This window comes from Anomalospiza imberbis, chromosome 1, assembly GCF_031753505.1.
Source record: "Anomalospiza imberbis isolate Cuckoo-Finch-1a 21T00152 chromosome 1, ASM3175350v1, whole genome shotgun sequence".
In the NCBI taxonomy this organism is placed as follows: Eukaryota; Metazoa; Chordata; class Aves; order Passeriformes; family Viduidae; genus Anomalospiza; species Anomalospiza imberbis.
The window spans coordinates 146,855,350-146,875,833 of NC_089681.1; the positions used below are offsets into that span (position 1 = coordinate 146,855,350).

Here is a 20,484-nt window from a genome sequence, read left to right on the forward strand (position 1 = left end):
AACATGAATTTGTCCCCATCCTTGTCTCATGCTTTGGAGATTAAAATCTGATAGGCAGCCACGCAGCTCTTTCTTCTCCATCTACATTTCTGAAACTGAGACAAGGTGATATTGATCCATAAAAATTAAACTTTATTCAATTGGTGAATCTGATTTTGGAAAATGTCAGCTCTTCTTTTCTCTTGGGTTAGTGTCCAATTTTCTGACAAGCTAATAAAGTAACATTCACTTCTCCATCATTTTTGCATTGCTGTGGAAGAAAAATACCCGGAGGAGTGAAATGCTTTTCATGCATGTATAGCAGCAGCTTCCTCTACAACACACAATACAAAATTATGTAGATCTTCCAAAACTCAGATTTATATTTTGTGCATTTATGAATGAAGCTGATTTTCACACAGGAAAAGCAGTTTGACCAATTGTTTTGTTTTGTTTTTCTGTATAAGCCCATTCCTGATGACTTTTCTTGTTTGGATTTTTTTGTTTTGTTTTGTTTGTTTGCTAATTTTATCTTTCAGTTTTGGATGTCAATCAATTTCTAACCTCATCATTTTTAAACCAAATTTACCATGTTAACCAAAATGCCAAATAATTTCCAAATCAAGGGCTTGTTTGGATATAGCCTTGGCTCTTGTCAAAGTAATTTTCATTTGCTTCTCTGCACAACAATATTTTTCTTCAGTTTTAACTTGTGTCAGCAAAAACAAATGCATTTGTGTTACATGTGCTGCTGAACCCAGGTCCCAGTGACAGGACACAGACAGCCAGGTGTCAGCAGTACAAGTGGTGGCCATGCCCACATCCTGCTTTTCCCTTCTGCTGAGTTACGTTCAATGGCCTGTAGATAACAAAACACGACACGAGGCTGGAGCAAATCCTGCAACACCTCTCTGAATGAATTATTAATGGGGGGGTTCATTCTTGCTGCTTCTGCTCTTATACCACTGTGATGCCATTTGTTCTGGTGGAAGCATTCTTGTTTTGCACTGAGACAAGTGAGAGGAAGACCTGGATACATAAATGCAGGTTATTATCATAAATTCATATTAAAAGTTCAGGTGCACATCTTGCCATGGAAAGGGAGGAATTTCTGCTGCACTTTGGAATAGCAACACATATATCCACGTGTAACGATAGGTTTCATACGTGTTGGTTTCCATCAATACCTTTACAGGTGAAACCACCTTCCAGGTGACTTTAGGAACAGCCTGGAAACTGAGCCACCCTCTGCCCTAACTCAGAGTGGTGCAATCTATAACCTGTGTTTGGCCCCCTGCTGTCCTCACAGGCCACCTCCTCAACCAAAGCTGATTCAGAATTTTAATCCAGAAATAGACTTGCATGATGAGTTAATCCCCTCTTTGCTCTGATAGAGCCCATCAGACTCCCCACAGTGATTTCAGACCCAGACTATAACTCCCAGTGAACTCAGGCACAGCTTTTGCAAAGACATCTAATTTACAGTGTCATGATGTCAAATAATGGAGGAAAAAATGTATTATTAGATAATCTGTTCCTGGTGCCCTTTGTCCTCAGTTTTAGAAACAGTTGCTGCATTTTTAGGTGGAATTTTTTAAACTCAAGGCATCTGCTCTTAGATGTCTTCTCCTATCATTCCCATCTTCACTGTGGGGGAGGTACCACTGCACATTGCTCTGGGTAATTAAAAAATCAGAGCTTCCTTGTAGCTATCATGTTTTTTTTTTTCATATTTTTAATCACACTCGTGGTTCCCTGCAGAGACATTCCCATTTTTAATTCCCCCTTTCCAGCATTTTCATGGAATTCCAGTGAAGCACTGCACTGTCTCTCTGTTTCCTGGGTTATTTCCCTGCATATTCAGGGATTCTAACAGTCACCTCATTTGTCAGACTGGCCCCAAAGCTTGTGTCCTGTTGAACAGTCAACCTGATCCCTGTGTCCTTCTCAGCTGCTGTTTTCCAAGAAACATCCCCCAGAGTGACCTACATTCCTCCTCCCGAGGTAGTCGATGTATGTGGGTTTATTAAAAGGTGTGCTGTACAACAGATCTATTTTTCACTGTGATCCAGATCAGCCAGCATAATTCCCTTATCTGTAATTTCACTTACACCGATTTTGAGTGCTGTCAGCAAAGATTTTATATTTTGTTCCAGATGCTGTTCAAGTGCAGATTAAAGACAGCTCTCATTCTGAACAATCCCTCACCCTTAGATGTTCATCACCAAATTTACAGCGTGGTCACTGCTTACAATTACTTTTTCACATCCATCACCTATTTTAAAATGTGTTTACTTCTCTTGGTACAAAGCTCATGTTTTCATCGCAATATCTCATGGTATCAGATTCCTCTCTGAAATCCAAGGATTCTGTATCAGCACAGTTACTGTCATCAGCATAATTTGTAATCAAATCAAAGGCCCATATCAATTTTGCAAGAACTATTCCCATGAAATCATGCTAACTAGCATTAATTATGCTGTTTCTTTCCTGCATGCATCTTGTAGCAGTCTCACCATGACTTCGCCCAGTATCATTTTCACATTAAATGGTCTCTCATCATCCCCCTCATCCTTCTAAAATACTGCCTAAAATACTGTAAATATATCCTTCTAAAATAACTTCCCTTGCAGGGAAGTGTCACCTCCGAAATAATTCCCTGATGGACAACAAATGAGGAGACATGAGAGATGTCATTATGTGGGACAGGAAGATCTAAGGTACTTTACTCTGGGCTCATGAGTGGAGAGCCTCTGGGTCTACAGTCCAGTCAGGTGGGATCCTGGTCTTTCTGGGGTCTTTTTCTGAGGATTGAGGGAAAGGATGGCACCAGTTCATCCTTATTTTGCAGACCTCTCATGGCACAGGAGCTGCTGAGACTTGTGTCAAACTTGCCCAACTCCCAGGCTGTTTGAAGAAAGGGAGAGAACTGAGGTCTGATGGAAACAGGTTCTCTTGGCCACCCAAGTGCTACTCTGTGCCTTTATCTCAGGGAAAGTTGCTTCCAAAATTTAACCACAACCTCGATGAAGTAAGTCTCTTACTGCAGTAAATGAGAACTTTCTTGCTCCTGTTCTAACCCTGCAGAGATGTTTCAGTTATTCAAGAAAGAAGCATTATAATAGAACAAACTATTATTATTTTCTCACTGTCAGTGTTTGCTTCTCAAACATTATCATTATTTAATCCATCACTGCGCTGGCAATTTTCCTGTGCATTTTGGAGCATATGAACTCCTAATAATGAAAGGTCTAACTGTCCCTAGTCTTGTTAAGTGTGGTTAGACAAACTAAAACTAAAATGATTTGCTTTTCCAATAGCACGTATTCTCAATTATACTTTATCATGGTTTACAAGCTAATTCACCACCTCTGATAGCTCAGAATGACTGAATATATTTCAGCTGCAGCTGTACAGGAAAGAAAAGGGGATATTGAGTCAGGGACTGAGGGGCCTGTAAGAATGAGCATGCTGGCAAGGAAATTTGCTGGGCTGATCCATGTTAAGATCTTCACCAAGCCAGACTCTTGTTATTCTCAGAGAAAATGAGGAGATTTTCATGTTACTTTTTCCTCTATTCTGTTAATGCTTTTCTGATGTTTTTGGCTCATTTCCCCACTGCTATTCAGGTTTGAATCCAATTTAGTTAAACTGATGTGAAATCACGAGTAAACAATTTTACGTCAGCTTAGAACACACTGACTTTTGCTTGGGCTTGTAAATCCACCAGTAAAAGCTAAGCCTTCATAAGCCAAGTCTAAACTGATTTGAGAGAATCTCTGCACAAATCACTCTGATATTTAAGCTACTGCTTTTGCTAATACTGAATGCTGAAATAGTTCCATGCGGGAATGTTTAATAAAGATTTAGTGTGAGGTCATCAAATGACAGGAGTGAGAGCTTTAATTATTATCAGTAGTGCAACCTCACTTTGTGTCTTTGCACTTTGGTTTTGTTTGATTTGGTCAATTACCTGCAAAATATTGATTGACTGCTGGAAAGATTGTGGTGACCAAAGCAACTCAGGTTTGGGTGCCAAACCTGGAAAAACAGAACCTCTTGAATCTTTTTGCCTTAGAACTATCACAGAAGTGGTCTGCAACAGTTCTTGTCTCATCTTCATCCACAAAAAATAATATGATTTAACTAATCATAAAATCTTTGGAACAAAGCATTATATTGCCAAATCTGGTCATCCACAGAAGAGAAAAAGAATGCATGTGGGGCTTTCCTACACTGACTGCTGTATGGTGAAATTTCCTGGCTCATCTCAGTTGTTAGGTTCTCCAGCCTTCAGTCTCTTGCTGTGAGAGCATTGCAATGAGAATAATTCATTGCTGGGAGATCAGTGCATGAAGTACACATTTAGTCACTGATGATTTGGACCAATATTTTGTCTACAGGAAAGCTTTGCCCTGAATATACATCACAGTGAAATATGTAGCAATTTCCTTGGCTTAGCAGAGAGATTTGGGATCGTCAATATAATCTGACCCAGAATTTTGTCACAGATTTGCTTTACCTTGCTATGCAATCTGCAAGGTTAGCAGTAACCTCAGCTCATACAGAACACAGCTGTCACCACCTGCAAGTCGTGCATGGTGTGAGGAATTAAATAAATTGTTTACCCAAACAATAATTGCTTCTTGTTAGCAGGTAGGCTTAATAAATAAACAGGTATGCTGTGGGAATATAGGCACAGTGGCAAAGGAATGCAGAAAAGAAAGAGATGGATGCATAAGATGGAGCAACAAGCATAAACTGCATGATTTTAATGTTAATCCCAACATTCCTCATTAAAACTGCAATCTGTTCAAAGGGGAAAAAAATCATTCATTCATTTGCTTTCCCTATCTTTAGCATTTCTAATTTTTGCTTTAATTATTAGTGAAAACGTCCTTAAGAACTTTCTAATCACTCTCATTTTAATGCATGTCAAAAGAGGGAGCAAACTTTAGCTTGGTTGTTCCCCCGATACACCTTATAATCGAGAGGTAGTTGATAGCCAGATGCTTCCTCATCCAAAAAGATGGGGTTTTTTTAAGGTGTAGTGTGACAAGTTAGGCAGCAGGATTAGTTTATCACTAAATCCACCCGAGGATAAAGATGTAATGCTACAACCAAGACCCAGGAGGGATTTCTTTGTTGCCGTGATAACGAACTGTCATTCATTTGCTTTGGCTGACAAAGCCACGTGCGGCAATGCCCTGTTACACTTTGATCCACACAAAGTTGAGCTTTGATGGATGCTTTGTGTCCTCTTACCCTCATCCCCTCAAACAATGCCCTGTTACACTTTGATCCACACAAAGTAGAGCTTTGATGGATGCTTTGTGTCCTCTTACCCTCATCCCCTCAAACCGTGACAAGGCTCTCAGTGGCCGCAGGGCACGGAGGGTCCGCAGGGATTTGATGGGACCCATCTCGGAGTATCCAAGAGTGTTGGCAACCAGGCTGATTAAAGAGACCTGGATGGAGACACAAAGTGAAAATTCAACCTCTTAGAATGCTCCTGCCATTTTCCTTCTCTTCTGGCTTTCCTCCCTGGAAAGAAACAGATGGTTAAATGGAACAGTGGAGAAAAAAAGTCTTACATGGGAGCCATTACATTGGATCCACACAGAAGAAAGGATGAGCCTTCACAAAGTGGATGACAAAAAGATCACCATAACAGACCCACCACTCTGTGCTGTTTTCTGTGCACTCCCCGAGGTGTGTGTAAGTTCCACTACCCAAAATACGAGTCAGGTAAGTGTTACAATTTAGAGCTTTATGGAATAAACCCTTTCCAGCAAAGATAAAGGATTTTGGTATTTACATTTAATCACTAGTCTTCAACTAAGAGATCAGAAACAAGTCTTCTACATTGCTGGCAGACATGGCTATACCACAGACCTTAAAAGAATGATGTGCATGGATCTTCCATTCTGCTCTTATTCACTTTTTCTGGTTTCTACACAGTCTCCAGAGGAGATGGAAATTTGAGAGATGCTCAGTGTTGAGGTTCACACCATTCAAAGACTATTTCTTCGAAATCTGAAATCTGAATCTGGAAACAGCGTGGAGGGGTTCCCATGCTCTTCATGTTCTCAGAGCTTTTACAGTGCCCTAGTTGGTCAGAAATGTGGTGGTATCAGGCACAGGACTGGATTCTAAATGAACTGAGTGGCAATGGAGATTATGAACATATGGAGCAATAGGGTTCTGCATGCTCAAATCAGTGTTCACAGCCTGAAATCTTGCTGAGCAAAGAGTGAAAACTAACAGCTCTCCAGAACTGTAGGTATTATGCCAATTTGCATATATTAAAAAAAAAACCAAAAAAAACCCCCAAAAAACCCCACCACATACTATAAAATACCACATACTGTAAAATACTACCTTTTTAGAAGGAGAAACCTGTGTATATTGTTTATCACAGTTCCTTTTCTTCCTTTTAATTTTTTTTTTTTCTTACTTACCATTCGCATAGCCCCAGTTATCACAGTATTGGATATCTCATACTCACCAATGGGAGTGTGCAAAGCTCATCTGTGAGCAGTGGGTGCTGTTGCCATTTTCAGGATAGCAGCCAAGCCTAAAAGCAGGGACTCCTCTACATTATAAAAAATAGTGCTAGGAAACTCCAGCACCTCCTTAAACACTGACAGCTCTGGAGGGAAACTTTCCTTTTAATTTTCGGATGGGATGATTTTTACTCTGAAGCCCATTGCTGGCCGACCAGCTCAGCATCACCCATGAGGTCTGGGATAAATCAGGGCAAGACCAGCCTGGTCCCTAAGTCCCAAGACAGTGTCCCCTGTGGAGCAGCCTTTCTCCTGAATATGCATTTATTTACACACCAGGGCTGTCAGCACAGCTAAGCACAGCTAAGCACTTTGTAAAACCGGCTCCATTTGTTAAATTATTTACCTGCTGATGGCTTTATTGTGTCATGTGGGTCACTAAGGGCAGGAGGTCTCAGAGAAACCAAGCCTGAGCTGGAGTTTCTGCCAGGATAAGTCAGCCCCCCTCCTGCAGATGACTAAGTGGCACAGAGGCTGGCTGTCACCCTGTAACATGTCACTCTTTAACAAGGTGTGACACAGACTCACCTCCTGTGTACAGACCCAGCAGCTGGGGCAGAACAAAGGGCTGAATAAACACTTCTGCCTTTTGGTGCTGAGTGCCCTCTAAGAACATCACAATAGACAGGCAGACTGGGTTCAAGGTCTGATGTCTTGGGCCTCATAGACACTGAGGAGGTAAAAATCACCAGCAAAGCCTTTGCTTCCCTCTCTAGGAAAGCAGATCTGAACCTGTGACTTGAGCATGATGCCTAAGTAATTTTAGAGTAAGCAATGCCATAGGTCCTTTCACCTGGAGGAGTGATGGGATTTCAATCTTGCTCACCTGATGCTCACAGTTGAAGAAAAAAATCTGGGTTTAACTTAAAAGCCATCTTCAGCTCACCAACGCCCCCATTTTCTGCCTTCCTGTTTCTCAACAAGCTGGTTTACATTCTGTACTCTGGAGCTGCATTAACACAGAGTTCAAATCCTCATTTTACTCACTCTTCCCACTAACTTAGTGCTGTCTGAATAATGGTGAAGGGCTGAGGATTTGTCTAACATCAGTAAGCAAATGTGCACCATAGTTATATACTAAAGCCATTCAATTAAGTCGTCTTAAAAGTCTAAAAAGTAACTGGCAATAAGGAGAAATCATGATTGGAGTAGCACTGTGCCACATATTTCTGTCTTTGGTGGAAAGTTTAGTGATGAAAATAGCCTTAACCTCACAAAGCCTTGGAGGTTTCTATCCAGAGAGGCTGAAGGTATGAGAAGAGCAGCTCAATGCTTGTATGCTCAGAGATAGAAACAAAGATCCATACTCTCACATACCAAGGGAAACTCACTAATTTGTGAGCTAATTTGTAAAATTGATCTGTAAAATGAATGTAGGTATTTAAATGAAAATTAATCAAATACAGGGTACCCAACACCCTTCTTTGCTAGTTTCACCCATGATGACTGAAAGTCAGATCTTATCAAGGTTTTCAACCTGCTTTGGTTGGAGCATCTACACAATTCCTCCCTCATCCTGGATTTGTGTCCCATAACTGCCCATTCTCCCAAGGCAGAAGGTTTTTGGTTCAAATCCTGCAAGACCAGACTTGGATCTGAGTGGGTTCTCATTTCCTTTTGAGTGGATCTGAGTGGGTTCCTGTTTTCTTTTGAGAGCCACAAATGTCACCCTGAAACACATCACAGGTGGTGTTGCCCTCCTGACACAGATTTACACAGCATTAGATATCTCTGCAGAGGATTAGGTCATGAAGCTGTGTGATATTTGGCAATGATTTACAAGGCTGGAGTCAGAACAGAGTTTGAGACAACTTCTTTAAATGCTTGGATGTTGGTTTTGAAGGTATCCCTGTCAAATTTTATTTATAGGAGAATTACCAACGCAGGGACTTGGCCATTTGGACTTGATTAAAAGTGACCCCGAAGGTTATTTTTAGGAAAAAAAATCAAGCAGTTTTCAAAATTGGTGCTGACTGCCCCACATAACCACAGCAAAAGGTGAAGTCAGCTATTTCTGTTATTATTTTTTACTGTTGCAAGGCTATGCAGCCCAGAGCTGCTCCAAAGTTCTGCTTTGTGCTATGCTCAGAATCAAAAATGTGCTGGCACCCAGAAAACACCTCTAGGGTCAATGTAACCTCCAGATTCAGAATAAGTCACACACACATTTCTAATCTTTTCAGTACCTGTTTGCAAACAGTTTTGTAGGTTTTTCGTGAAAACCTACCCCTGAAGCAGCACTGTAATGTGGTGGAGACAAAGTGAGTCCTAAGGATTGCTTGGAACCGTTTCCCATAAAACACCCAATTTGCTGTTGACCTCGAGCTTTCACCTCAACTTCACCTTTTTCACAGCAGGTTACAGGTAAACTGTGGAATCCCTCATCCTCCTGTGCACTTCTCCTGAGCCAAGCAGATTTAGCACAGCTCCCATTTCCCTCCAATATTTCCCTTGGAGGTCTTTCCAGGGCTTGCTAGATCAGACTAAGAAGTTTTCACAGCTTTCCACTTAACTTAGTCAGGGAATAGTTTCCCCATGATGTTTCTAGACTGGTCCTTATCGCCTTGACTTGCTGCTCATTTGGTGTCCCTGGAATCTCCAGCACAATGCTGTCACTGGAATTTTCTGCCTAACCTGAAGTCCAGTGCACAACCTGGCCAGCAATGAGGATTCCTAACGGGGGGAGAGAGGTCCTCATAAATCAGTGTGTGCAATCCTGCCTCCACAGACTTTGGCCTGTGACACACAGGTCTCACTAATCTCATGGACTAGGATGTCATTTAATTCATTTCCTACTCTTCCCTTTAGCATTCCCTAGATCATCTCAGCACAGCCAAGAGCCCAGCCTCAGTGCTGGCAGACACTTCCCAAAATTTATTCCAGCCCAAAAGAGTGGAAATCCTGAAAGAGTCAGCATTTACTGCCCAGCTCAATGGCAGAGCTTCCCAGCAAAGCTCAGGCTCCTGCCAAAGCCTTGTAGATCCTACCTAGACAATTCATCTTCTTGCTATCATAGACAGGCAGAGAGTGTGGAGCTCTCTTTGATCCTGGAATTCAGGGAAGATTTTTGCCCCTGTTCTCAACTTTCTTTGCCCAGGGATAGCTTTGTATCTATAGGAATATTGTGTCCAGAAATATAGACTTGTATTTCTATATCCCCACATATTTCTGCATCCCCACATTATTTCTATAATCCCACATATATCTACACAAAAGTTTATCTGTATAGATTTTACAATAATTTGCATGACAGATGCCTGGAGCTGGGTGAAGGGAGAGATAAATGAACCCCCACAGCTTTTATGGTTGCCATTTTCAGTCTCATGATCAAGTGAAAAATGAGAGCTTTTAATTCTGGTGCTCTGGGCACTAGAAATACCAGCCATGGGGGTTAAACAAACCTGCGGCTGGTGTTTTGAAAGCCAGTCTCCTGGTATCTATGTGCCTTGGTGGCATTAGCTTGGGTCTGGAGTGTCCCACTGTATGACATCCAGGGCAAAATCAAGAAGAATCAATGAATGAAGAGGGCTAGAACACAGGGAAGGATCTCTGATGAAAGCTTAGCCTCACTGATAGCTGTATAAATTACATAAATACATACATAAGGTAACTGTAATGAGAGCAATTTCTGAATGCCTTTATAATTTTGACAATCCACTTCAAAGTCTTGTCCAGGAAACAGAACATTTTTTCAGTAATTTCCAATTTCTTGTCACAATTTCACTATTTTGCAGAATTTCTGTCATTCTTAAGGTAAGAAATATGACTTGTGTGTGTGTCCAGGTGGTAACTGGAGTAGTGTTAAATTCCCAGTGTGCTCATGCTGGTCTCACAGCCATTCACCAGTTACAGAAGTGCAGCATTTTCTGACTATTCAAATTATTCACCATGAACACAGAGATAAAATTCTACAATAATTTTATGTGTCTTCATTATCTGACAGTGACCTAAGCAATCAGTGTTGTAAACCAATATAAACCCAGAACAGAATTTTAAGGTGGCAGAAGCACAATTACAAAATAGGGAGTGTGATAATGCAGCATAAGGAGGGAAAAAAGCCTTTGATTAGAAGATCATAGAGGTTTTTTCCCCCCAAGGATTGATTGCACTTAGAATAGCAGTGGCTTCCTCCCTACATGAACACATTTTAATATCATATTAGCAGCCTCCACAGACTCCCAGTCCACAGAGGGTTACAGGGAGTCAAGGGCACAGAGTTTGGGAGCAGTGTTTCACCCAGGGCTGGTGGAGGCTCCTACAGCAAAGGAGAAACTGGAATAAACTGTTTGAGTTGGAATAAAGGCTGGTTATATATATATATACATATATATATATATATATATATATATATATATATATATAATTTTTTTTTCATTCCTAAAAGCACATGATTTCAGATAACCTGGGAGCATCCACTGGACCAGGCTGGAAGCAGAGAGAGCTGAGCAGCACCATTCCAAGGCAGGCACTGACCAGCACAGTTTTAATTAACCCCTGACCACCACTGAGGTGAATTAATAGCAGAGCCCTGAAAACAAGGAATTCTGCCTAAACAACAGCAAAAAACGCATCCTTGGACAATCATACAAATCCTAAAACCAACCAGAAACTCCACTAAATGCCTGCTGCTGCACACATCTGAGACCCTGTGAGTCTCTGTCTCAGGGAGAAGGGGAGACCTCCTTCCTGGTATGGGCAGCAGCATCTGCTTTATGCAGCCAGGGATTTCATCAAATTAACCTGCTTGTTCAAATTAGAGAGGAGGGAACAGCAGGGAAAAAAAAAAAAAAAAAGACATCTGAATGGAAGCACAGCAGCTGAGCTGAAAGCTCTGGCCACTTATTTAAATAAGCAGTTCCAGCTAATGCAGGCCCCTGGTGCTTTCAAATAGCTTTTTGTGTGCCCCAGAAACACCTGTCTCTCCCTCTCTAATTGTGCCTTTAAAAAAAAAATAAAAATAGAATAAATAGTGCTTGGATTGCTGTGGGTGCCTTTTTTCAATCCAGCCTGGCCTCTCCTGTCTTTTTCTGCCAAGGATAGGATCACTCAAAGACCTCTTCACTCTCCAGCATCTTTCAGAGCCATGCCTGAAGTTACAAATTTCTCCCTTTGATTTGAAAAGGAACAAAATTCAGTCTTTACCCCAGATACAAGCTGGAGAACCTACAGAGAAACAGGACTTTGCAAATAAACTGAAATACATGGACCTTCTTTTGGCTCTCTGAAATGTGGTTGGGAAAAGGGAGCTGGTAATGAGGTTGGTATTCCTTTCAGCATCTACCCTTTCTGAGCAGACTTTTATTGTCACTTTATTTTTTTTAAATATGCCTTTGCCCTTTCATTCTGACACTGCATTTTCTGCCATACAGATGCCAAACTGTATGATTGCACCTGCCAATCCAGAAATTGCACGTTACAAAAGAAGGGCATAAAGTTAAAGGAAAGTCTTAAAAATAGGACACTAGAGAGACACTAAGGTGACCTAAATTCCCATCTCTGCTCCCTGCTTCCTTGAATCACAGCCCTCGTGTTCAGGTAAAGACTAAAAACTCCTTAAGGCTGCTCTGGGGTTGGTCCATGGCCTGGAGGTGAAAATGTGTCTGGAAATGAGCTTTCAAAGGGCTTCCCTCACTGCAGCAGTTCATTACTGCTCGTGGAGTGCTCTCGTGTATTGTAACATGATGGGCTACACGAGTGCCTAGATTAATTACAAACAAAAATTATCTCCAGGAAAGCCCAGTGCTACTTCCTATTAGGTTTAAAAACTCATTTACCTCATCCCCTTTTTTTTTGTTTGTTTGTTTCTCCAGGACTTTTCCACCTTTTAAATTTTTTTTCCTCCATCTACTACTCAGATTAAGGCTATAAAATTCTGTTGATATTCCATGCTCTCAGCTTGTCTCCAGGTCCTCATGTCCAAGCTTTTCAAGGCAATGTTTCCTTTTCAGAGGGCAGCCTTGTTGCAAACAGCATGTGTCAGTCTTGTTGGGTTAAATGCTTTTAAATAAATCATTCCTGCATCCTAATTGCTTCCTGGTGGTTTCCAGAAGAACCTCTTTATGTCTTGCTGTTCTCTTAATCTGTCACCTCCCCTACACCTGCTCAGGCTTTTCTAACAGCTCCAGTCAATTCCCAGGGCAGATGGCTGAGAATCAAGAATTAAACCTCAGCTAATTTCCGAGGGCGAGTCGGCTGCGAGCTTTCATCCAGCGAGGCAGCAAACTGACTTATTGATCTGCAGTTTTCTCCCCCATCACCATTTACAAATGGATTTTCAGCTTGTCTCAATTCACCTTTTTACTGCAAACAGGCACCTTTGCCACACCTTGACATCCAGTTTATTAGCACTGGGTAGGGATCACAGAAGGACAGGATCTGCTGAGTTGGAAGGGATGCACAAAGATCGTGGAGTCCAGCTCCTGCCCTGCACAGAACACCTAAAAAGTCACACCTTGTTCCTGAGACCATTGTCTAAACTCTGTCAGAACTGGTGCTGTGACCACTTCACTAGGCAGCCTGCTAGGGATTCCTGTGAATTTTGGGGATCACACGATGTAACTTGATCAGACAAAGCCTGGCCAAGTCCCAGGGGCTCCCTCTGCAGTGGCTGTGCAGGTGCAGATGCCTTGAAAAATCTGGTGTTCCTGTTGTGATTTAGAGCAAAACAATTTCTTCATCATCAGCTGTGTTCCGCTTCTCATCCAGGTGCTGTGTGGACACAGCCTGGATTCAGGGCAGCTGGAGAGGACAGACTTTCTCCCCTAAAAAAAGATCTCCAAAGCCACCTCATGTTCCATCCCAGAGAGCCTTCCTGATGCTGAATGCTGTAGGCAGGAGTGGACTTGGTTGTTATTTATTATGTGAAGACAGTGTTACCGTGCCAGGGGTGGACACAGTGATTCCTGAGAGAATCAGCCCCATAGACTCTGCTGCTTTTCCATCCCAGCTGGTGAGACTTGAGGTGCTCAGGTAAAGGCAAGTTTCTTTCTGGACAGGATTAGGATCAACCCTACTTAGATATGAAACAATGAAAAACAACAAAAGAAAAAAAAAAAAAAAAAAAAAAAAAAAACAAAAAAAAAAAACAACAAAAGCCCCAAACCAAATAAAAAATCCAAAGAAAACCAAAACCCCTAAACAAACAAACCAAACAAAACCAGTAAGCAAACACACAAACAAACAAACAAAAAGAAATCTGTTTGTCTTGCCTCCTCAAAGTCCTGTTCTGGATTTGCTTGTTTCCTTAAAGCATTTATTTAATCAGATATTCTGAATCAATATGATAAAATACCAAATTGTTGTGGGAAACAGGAAAGTCTTAGCTTGAAAATCAGCTCAATTTAGTTGGGTTCTTGAACCTGATTGATCCTGAAGTGTATTGAATATGTCCATATTGTATTAAATATGCCAGAATGGAGAGGGACTCTGAAGAATTGTAGGATCCCTGACTTCTGTCAGGAAGGATAATGGTACAAGTAGGAGTACATACCAAAAGTAGGAATGTTAATCTTCATTTTCCTTAGCTCAAACATCCCAAAGTCAGGGTGGGGGATCTGCACAAAGTCTCTACACCACCAAGTCACAGCTTTCAAGTTTCATCTCAATTCCTCTCATCTCTCCCTCACTAATAAAGAATCCCTGTCCCCCTGCAGGCTGCTTTTATCTCTTTATTTCTTCCTTTTCCCTCCTCCTCAGGAGGAGTCTCTTGGGCTGCTCCTGACCATCCTGGATGGTGGGAAGATGTTTCTGTGGTCTGCAAGTTTGGGTTTCAAAGGTGCTGGTCATCAGGGAGAGGAGCTGTGGGACAATTCCCCATCCTCCTCAGTCCCTGGAGAGTTTGTGAGACTGGACTGTTAAATAAAGCCAGTGTGTCTCTCCCAGCTCAGCTCTTCCATGCAAGGGAGAACATTCCTGTGTATGGAATTTGGCAGCTCCACTCCCAGTGATGGAAAGGGCCAAGCAAGCTGCATGCAAGAACTCCAGGATTTTATTAATTATTTTCATTTTAAGCATAGTCTTCCAAAAAAGGGCACTGAAAAGTGTTCCATCTTTAAATAACTTTGAGAAATAAAAATGTTTGGTAAATCTAGCTCAGCAAAATCTGAGTGGAGATGGTTTTTTTACAGCACTTTCGAGAGTTGAAAATCTGCTTCAGTAATTGAAATTCTTCAGCATTTGCAGTAATTATTCATCTCCCAGCCACTTTGCAAGGTGCAGGCAGATGGTGAACTAGGCTTACTGTGGACTTTTCTCCTCACCTCTGCTTTCCACCCCTGTTCTGCAGCTGCAGCGTGTTTTGTCCTGCTGTGCCTTGTCTGAAACTCAGCTTGTGCTTCCTCTTGGCAAAGCTTGGGTTCTTCCCTTTTAGCATCCATGTGGTAATGCACATGAGGTGCAAACCAAGATAAGACCAGACATTTGGATGTTTTTGCATGTGCTGTGTTGAGATAAAGTGTGGGGTGGCAGAAGGGAGATTTACAGCCTCGGCTGACCTGCTAACACACATTAAAACCACCTATCTTCATGTAGATTTTTCTTTCCATTTATCCTGAATTAGCTAATATATACTAAAAGAGCATTTTTTTTCTCTCTTTCCTTCTTTCTTTTTTTTTCTTTTTTATTTTTCTCTTCAAAACCGGGCTCCCTGGCTTCTGGAGAGGGAATCTCACTCCTGTTGGTTGTCTGGGAGGTTTATGCCATCAGAGAGGCTCAGAAGAAGGTGCACTGAGACAACTTCAAAAACCCCACATGAGCATTTGCTGTGAGGAGCTGGAAAAAAGCTAGTCAAAAACTGAACACTGAAGTTATAATACCCTGTTGTACCCATGGACTTTTGACAGCTCACAGAGAACACTAATAAATTCTCTCCTAAGATGCTGCTCCAAGTGACAAGACATATTATCTTTAATTTGCCTTGACTGTATTCTTGTCATTCTGCTCCTGTGTGCTTTTCTGAACACAAACTAGACAAAATTCACATGTTCTTAGAGTAATGTCCCAAGAATACAAATTGGATTTCAGTGCTGTTTGGGAAGGACTCATTACAGCAGATTGTGTAATTACTGGTACAGCAAACAGAAATCACCTTGTTAATCAACAGGGAATACAGATGGAAAAAACAATTAAAGTAATCATAAGCCATCAATATTTACATCACACAGCAAGTTTTTAATTGTCACTTAAAGACAATCCGACACAAGGGCATAATTTAATTCAATTCAATTTTAACTAGGGAGAGAAAGACTGTTTTAAAATGTTCATCTCAGATTCAAGGATTATTAGCTGCTTCTTAGCTTGTCTGACAGTGAAATATTTGAAGCAGAAATCTTAGAGCAAATGCTTTCCAGGAACTATCTTGGAAAATGTAATACCTTTATTTTTGTTTTAGTGTTCAGGGAAAGTGATGGTGCATTTAATGCCTGAACATCCATGAGCAGATCTCAAACAAGCAAACAGGAAATTTGGCAGCAAACAGGAAATTTAGAAAGCTGCTCAGTGGGGAATACAAATCTCTAGTTACCAACTGAGCAGCTCCAGGCAAACACCAGAAACATGCTGTGTTAGAACCTCACAACAGTTATTGAGGAGAGTGAAAAATACATATAATTTCATTCCCATAAAAGCATCTGCAAAATCCTGCCTATTGGATTTGTTGAATAACTTTTTTGAGATGCCTGGCCTTCAAATCCATTGCTGAGCAGTGTTTGAGCTATTTTGCAGACAGATCTACTACCCGAAACTCTTGTGAGCCCCTCCATCCATGGCAGGGGAGATGGAAAAGGGATGGAAAGAACAATCTTCATCCCTGGTGACCCAACTGGAGAGAAACTAGTAGGGCATCAGGGCAAAAACTGAGAATTAGAGATGTTCTCCCCTCCCTGCTGCAGGACACAGTGATAGGACATCCCATTGCTGGAGATGGCCGGAGGGGAAGGAGGCTGCCAGCATCCCTAACAAGCAATTGTTTAAGAAAATAGCTTTTTATTCGTGTGAAGACTTGAAAGACAGGATAATCTTAGAAAGAATTGGTGGAGAAACCCTCATCTCTCCTCATCTCTGAAATCAGAACCGACAATCAGGCTGGGTTTTTGTAAGCCTGGATTGGGACTAATTTGGTCAATTAAATTGAACACAAAAGCTGCAATGGAGATGATGGATTTGTGATAATGGACTTTTGTGGAGTGATGACATTAGTCCAGGTTTAAGAGGATTTCTCTGTGAATGCCACAGGCAATGAAACTTGGCTGTGACTTTTTTCCCTGAGCTTCTTACTAATGAGTTGGGAGTTCACACCTCTTTCCCATGAGCTTTCTGTGACAGCTTCTCTGGGGTTCCAGCCTCTCACCTCTGCCTTCAGTGCATGAGCAGCTAGTGAAGAAGCTGTTGACTGCAACACCTCCTGACTCTGAATGATGCTAAGCCCCAGACTGATGTCTTTCCCAAACTGCCCATGCAATGGAATAATCCATCCGCTGTCAGCAGAGACTGGGACATAGCTCAGAATTAATTGGCTGAAGCTCAAGCTAGATAAGCTCAAGATAATATTTATAGGTCAGAGGAAACAATTAAAAGGAACATCAAGCATGACACCAGCGTGCACAGCTGGTGGAGTCTCTCTGCTCCTTGTTTCAAAGCCCAGCTCTGTCTGCTTTTGCAGGACAGGCCTGGTGGAGAGCAGTTCCCAAAAACATTCACTTTGGGTGCCACTCGCCTCCAGCCTCGGCCAAGTTCAGACTCCTTGCTTAGTCTGCTTTGTCCAGAGAGGTTTTGTTTGCGTGGATACTTGGAAAATATCTCTTATTTGTGGAGATACTCACCCATGCATCCTAGGAAAGAGGATTGTGTATAAATGACATTCCTGATGGTGATATTGATGTCTGTCTACGCTTCTATCTGTCTGCACAGATATACTACAATCTGCATTTCCCTCATGAGAAAAGAGCTGTGGATTGAGGGCTCACCGCTGCAGTTGATGAGCACAGAGAGATGATATTTGCAGTGTAGGAGGGTGCTACTTTTAGCAGTACACTTCTTTTTCACAGGGTAACTTGTATGGACGTACATTGATGTGGATTGTTCAGTGTGCCCAACTTCCAGCAGACATCTAAGGCATCTTTCCCAGGTGCCCTGAGCTGAAATGAGCCTGCATTTTGTGGTTTGATGAACCCTTTCTCTTTCCTCCCAAAGAAATCGGTAGCAGAGCTGTTGATAGGACATTATTGTATTGCAATGCATGTGAAAGCACTCTCTGCTACACTAGCACACTTCTTTGAGATGCTGAGAAGCCCATTACCAGAGATCATCCTTTAGGGATTCTACATCCAGCAAAAATAGCTCAGTTTGTGGATTACTCTGGTTTTGATGTTTCGGCATTGCAAAACAGAATTTTCTTTAGTAATCCAGAACTGTCAGATGGAGACTCTGCTGTTCCACTGGCCCAAATCAGTGACAAAGATCCTTCACAAGGCAGGATAGATATTAAAAAAAAAATAAAATTCAGCAGCAATATGCTTATAACCCCTCTGGGTTCAAATCCTATTTAGAAATAGTGAATACTTGCAAATTTTGAGCTGGTTTTATGAATTATTCAAAACAGAAAATAGATTCAGAGTTGCATTTGTACAATGAGAAAGCACAGATGAGAGATGGTTTCACATGTCCAATCAAAAATCGACCACTGCAGCTTGAATTTTGAATACTGATACCAAACCACTAATGAATAATTTGCAGATCAGGAATTTTTAAGTGAATAATTTTAAACAAATAAATTTGAGAAAATCAGACAAGTGGTTCATCTGCTTCTTTTGGAGCAGCTAATTCACCCATTCACTGCCTTCTGCAGCTCAGTTGCAGTGATTTGGTTCTCAAAGCACCAAAAAGAAAATGTAAATTGAAATAAAAAGTGTGCTGGAAAAATTATAGGATATTACTGTGCCAATTCAGAGTGGCAGGGTTAGCAATAGGGTAGGAAAAAAGCATCTGTTAAACCTGCTAAAAATATAGCACCAGGTTCTCATAATCTGCACTGGGAAAATATTTTTAAGAAAAAAATAGTGCAGGGGGGAAAGATCTTTTCACTGAGAACTTAAAGAACAAGTGATAGCCTAGAGTCAACCAGCAACCAAAACAACTCAAGGGCGGAGCAACTTTTTGGTTGGACTGGGAGCTTGCAAAATGAACATTTAAATGTGGGTTGAGAAAATAAAACATTTTGGGTCATTAAGAAGGCTCTGGGGTTTATTTTCTGGGGACAAGGGGAGTCCCAGGGCTGGTGTCTCTCCTGTTTTATGCCATAGGATGTGTGACAGAGGACAGTGCAGCCCCTTTCCCAGGCCATCTGTGGCTGCTTCTCCAATCTGTCATTATAAACTCCACCATTAAAAAGCAAACATGCACCTAATTTACATTTGGACTTTGTGTTATTGTCTGGCTCCTGTTCCAAGGGGGGTTTGCAGACAGAGGACAGAATTTAGCTTAGTTTGTGGTTTACTCTCTTCAGTGTTAGTGAAATGTTATTCTACAGGTGTGTAACTAATTTCAGACTGCAACAGAGTTCCAAACTGCCTCAGTGAATTGATCCTGCACAGGGTTGCTCCCATCAGGAGGACCTCTACTTATGGTTGTGCCAATATTCATCCCTCATCCAGCCCTTCTAGCCTTCAGAAGCTCACTGAAACAGTAACTCGAACAAATTCCTGGAAGCCCATCCAGTACTTTAGGTGAGTCCTATTAGTCCCATTTTGGAGATGGAGAAGTAAGAAAAGAAAAGCTATGTCACCTACATCACAGTAAGAACCGTTCTCAGAGCTGGGCTATAACTTAGGAACAGCTAGATTCCAATTTTGTGGTTAAATAATTAAACCAGACCTTCCTCTTCTGCTGGAGCTAATCTGAGAAAAATGACTGCCTTCCCTTTAAAAGGTTTCTAAGCATATATGCAAAGGAAGAATTTATGACCTACAATTTATGTAAAGAATTTCCTTTTCATAAATCAATTTATTAAAGCTCTGGAGAAACTTCCAAAGGCTCTGATCCAGCAGTGCACTTAAACATGACCATAACTTCAAACAAGCAAATTGTCCCATTGAAGTGCTCTCCTGGGCTGGGGCCAAAGAAAGTGCAGTTCTTCCCTGGAGTTAAGGTTCAGATGTAAAATGGGGGAAGAATAATTTCTCTGAAGTTTAATAAATTACATAATCATGGCAAAGCTCTGCCAGCCTCCCACATTAATACCTCAAGCTAATAAGAAATAGCCTCAAGGAGATTTTTGCCTCCTCATTGATACACTGAGATGAAATGTGAAACTTCATCTGGAGGATGTGGTGCTGCTGACTTTTCCCAGATTTGGCAGATCCCACATCAATTCAAAGTGAATCTTTGAAGGAGCCAAATCTGGTACTAGCAACACTCCTGGGGCACGAGCTTCCTTTTGTTCAGACTTCTAAGGATTATCCTTAAATCAGTAGAAGTAAATGTGGCGGTATTTCAAGGATTGGGAGTATTTTGCAATGTTTTGTAGTAGTGAAGACACTTTGCCAAGAGGACTTTTCACACCTTCTCCTGGACTCCTGCACTGGTAAATACTTGGGAGCCAGAACTGAACATACTGTCACACGCTGCTGGCAGCCTCGCCGAGGAGCTCCGCCAAGGACAGCTCCTCTAATCTGCTGAAAACTGGGGTGCCCAGGTCACATGCAGAGCAGGCCAAGGTAGCTGGGCCTTGTGCTAGCTGGGAGTGCGGAATGTGAGGATCCTTAAATGTAATTTAATGTGGCAAAAAATGGTGCAATTAATCCTTAAAAGTAAGCTCACCTCTCCACAGCAAAAAAAGATCCTTTGAGCAAGTAATAAACAGATATACTATAGTGAAGCTATGAAATGCAGGGTAGTTACTAAATGACACAGTTACAAAAGTTTCTTTTTAGTTGTACCGAGAGGG

At 41.5% G+C, this 20,484-nt stretch overlaps 1 protein-coding gene across 14 annotated transcripts in view; it reads right to left on the bottom strand.

Annotated features, from left to right (window-relative positions):
- Positions 1-20,484, bottom strand: part of SCN5A (sodium voltage-gated channel alpha subunit 5) — a 210,881-nt gene that overhangs the window by 14,311 nt on the left and 176,086 nt on the right. For all 14 annotated transcript variants that reach the window (XM_068175239.1, XM_068175279.1, XM_068175272.1 and 11 more), the window contains one exon: positions 5,325-5,447. In XM_068175239.1, coding sequence (XP_068031340.1) covers positions 5,325-5,447 — 123 coding nt within the window. The remainder of the gene's footprint in view (positions 1-5,324; positions 5,448-20,484) is intronic.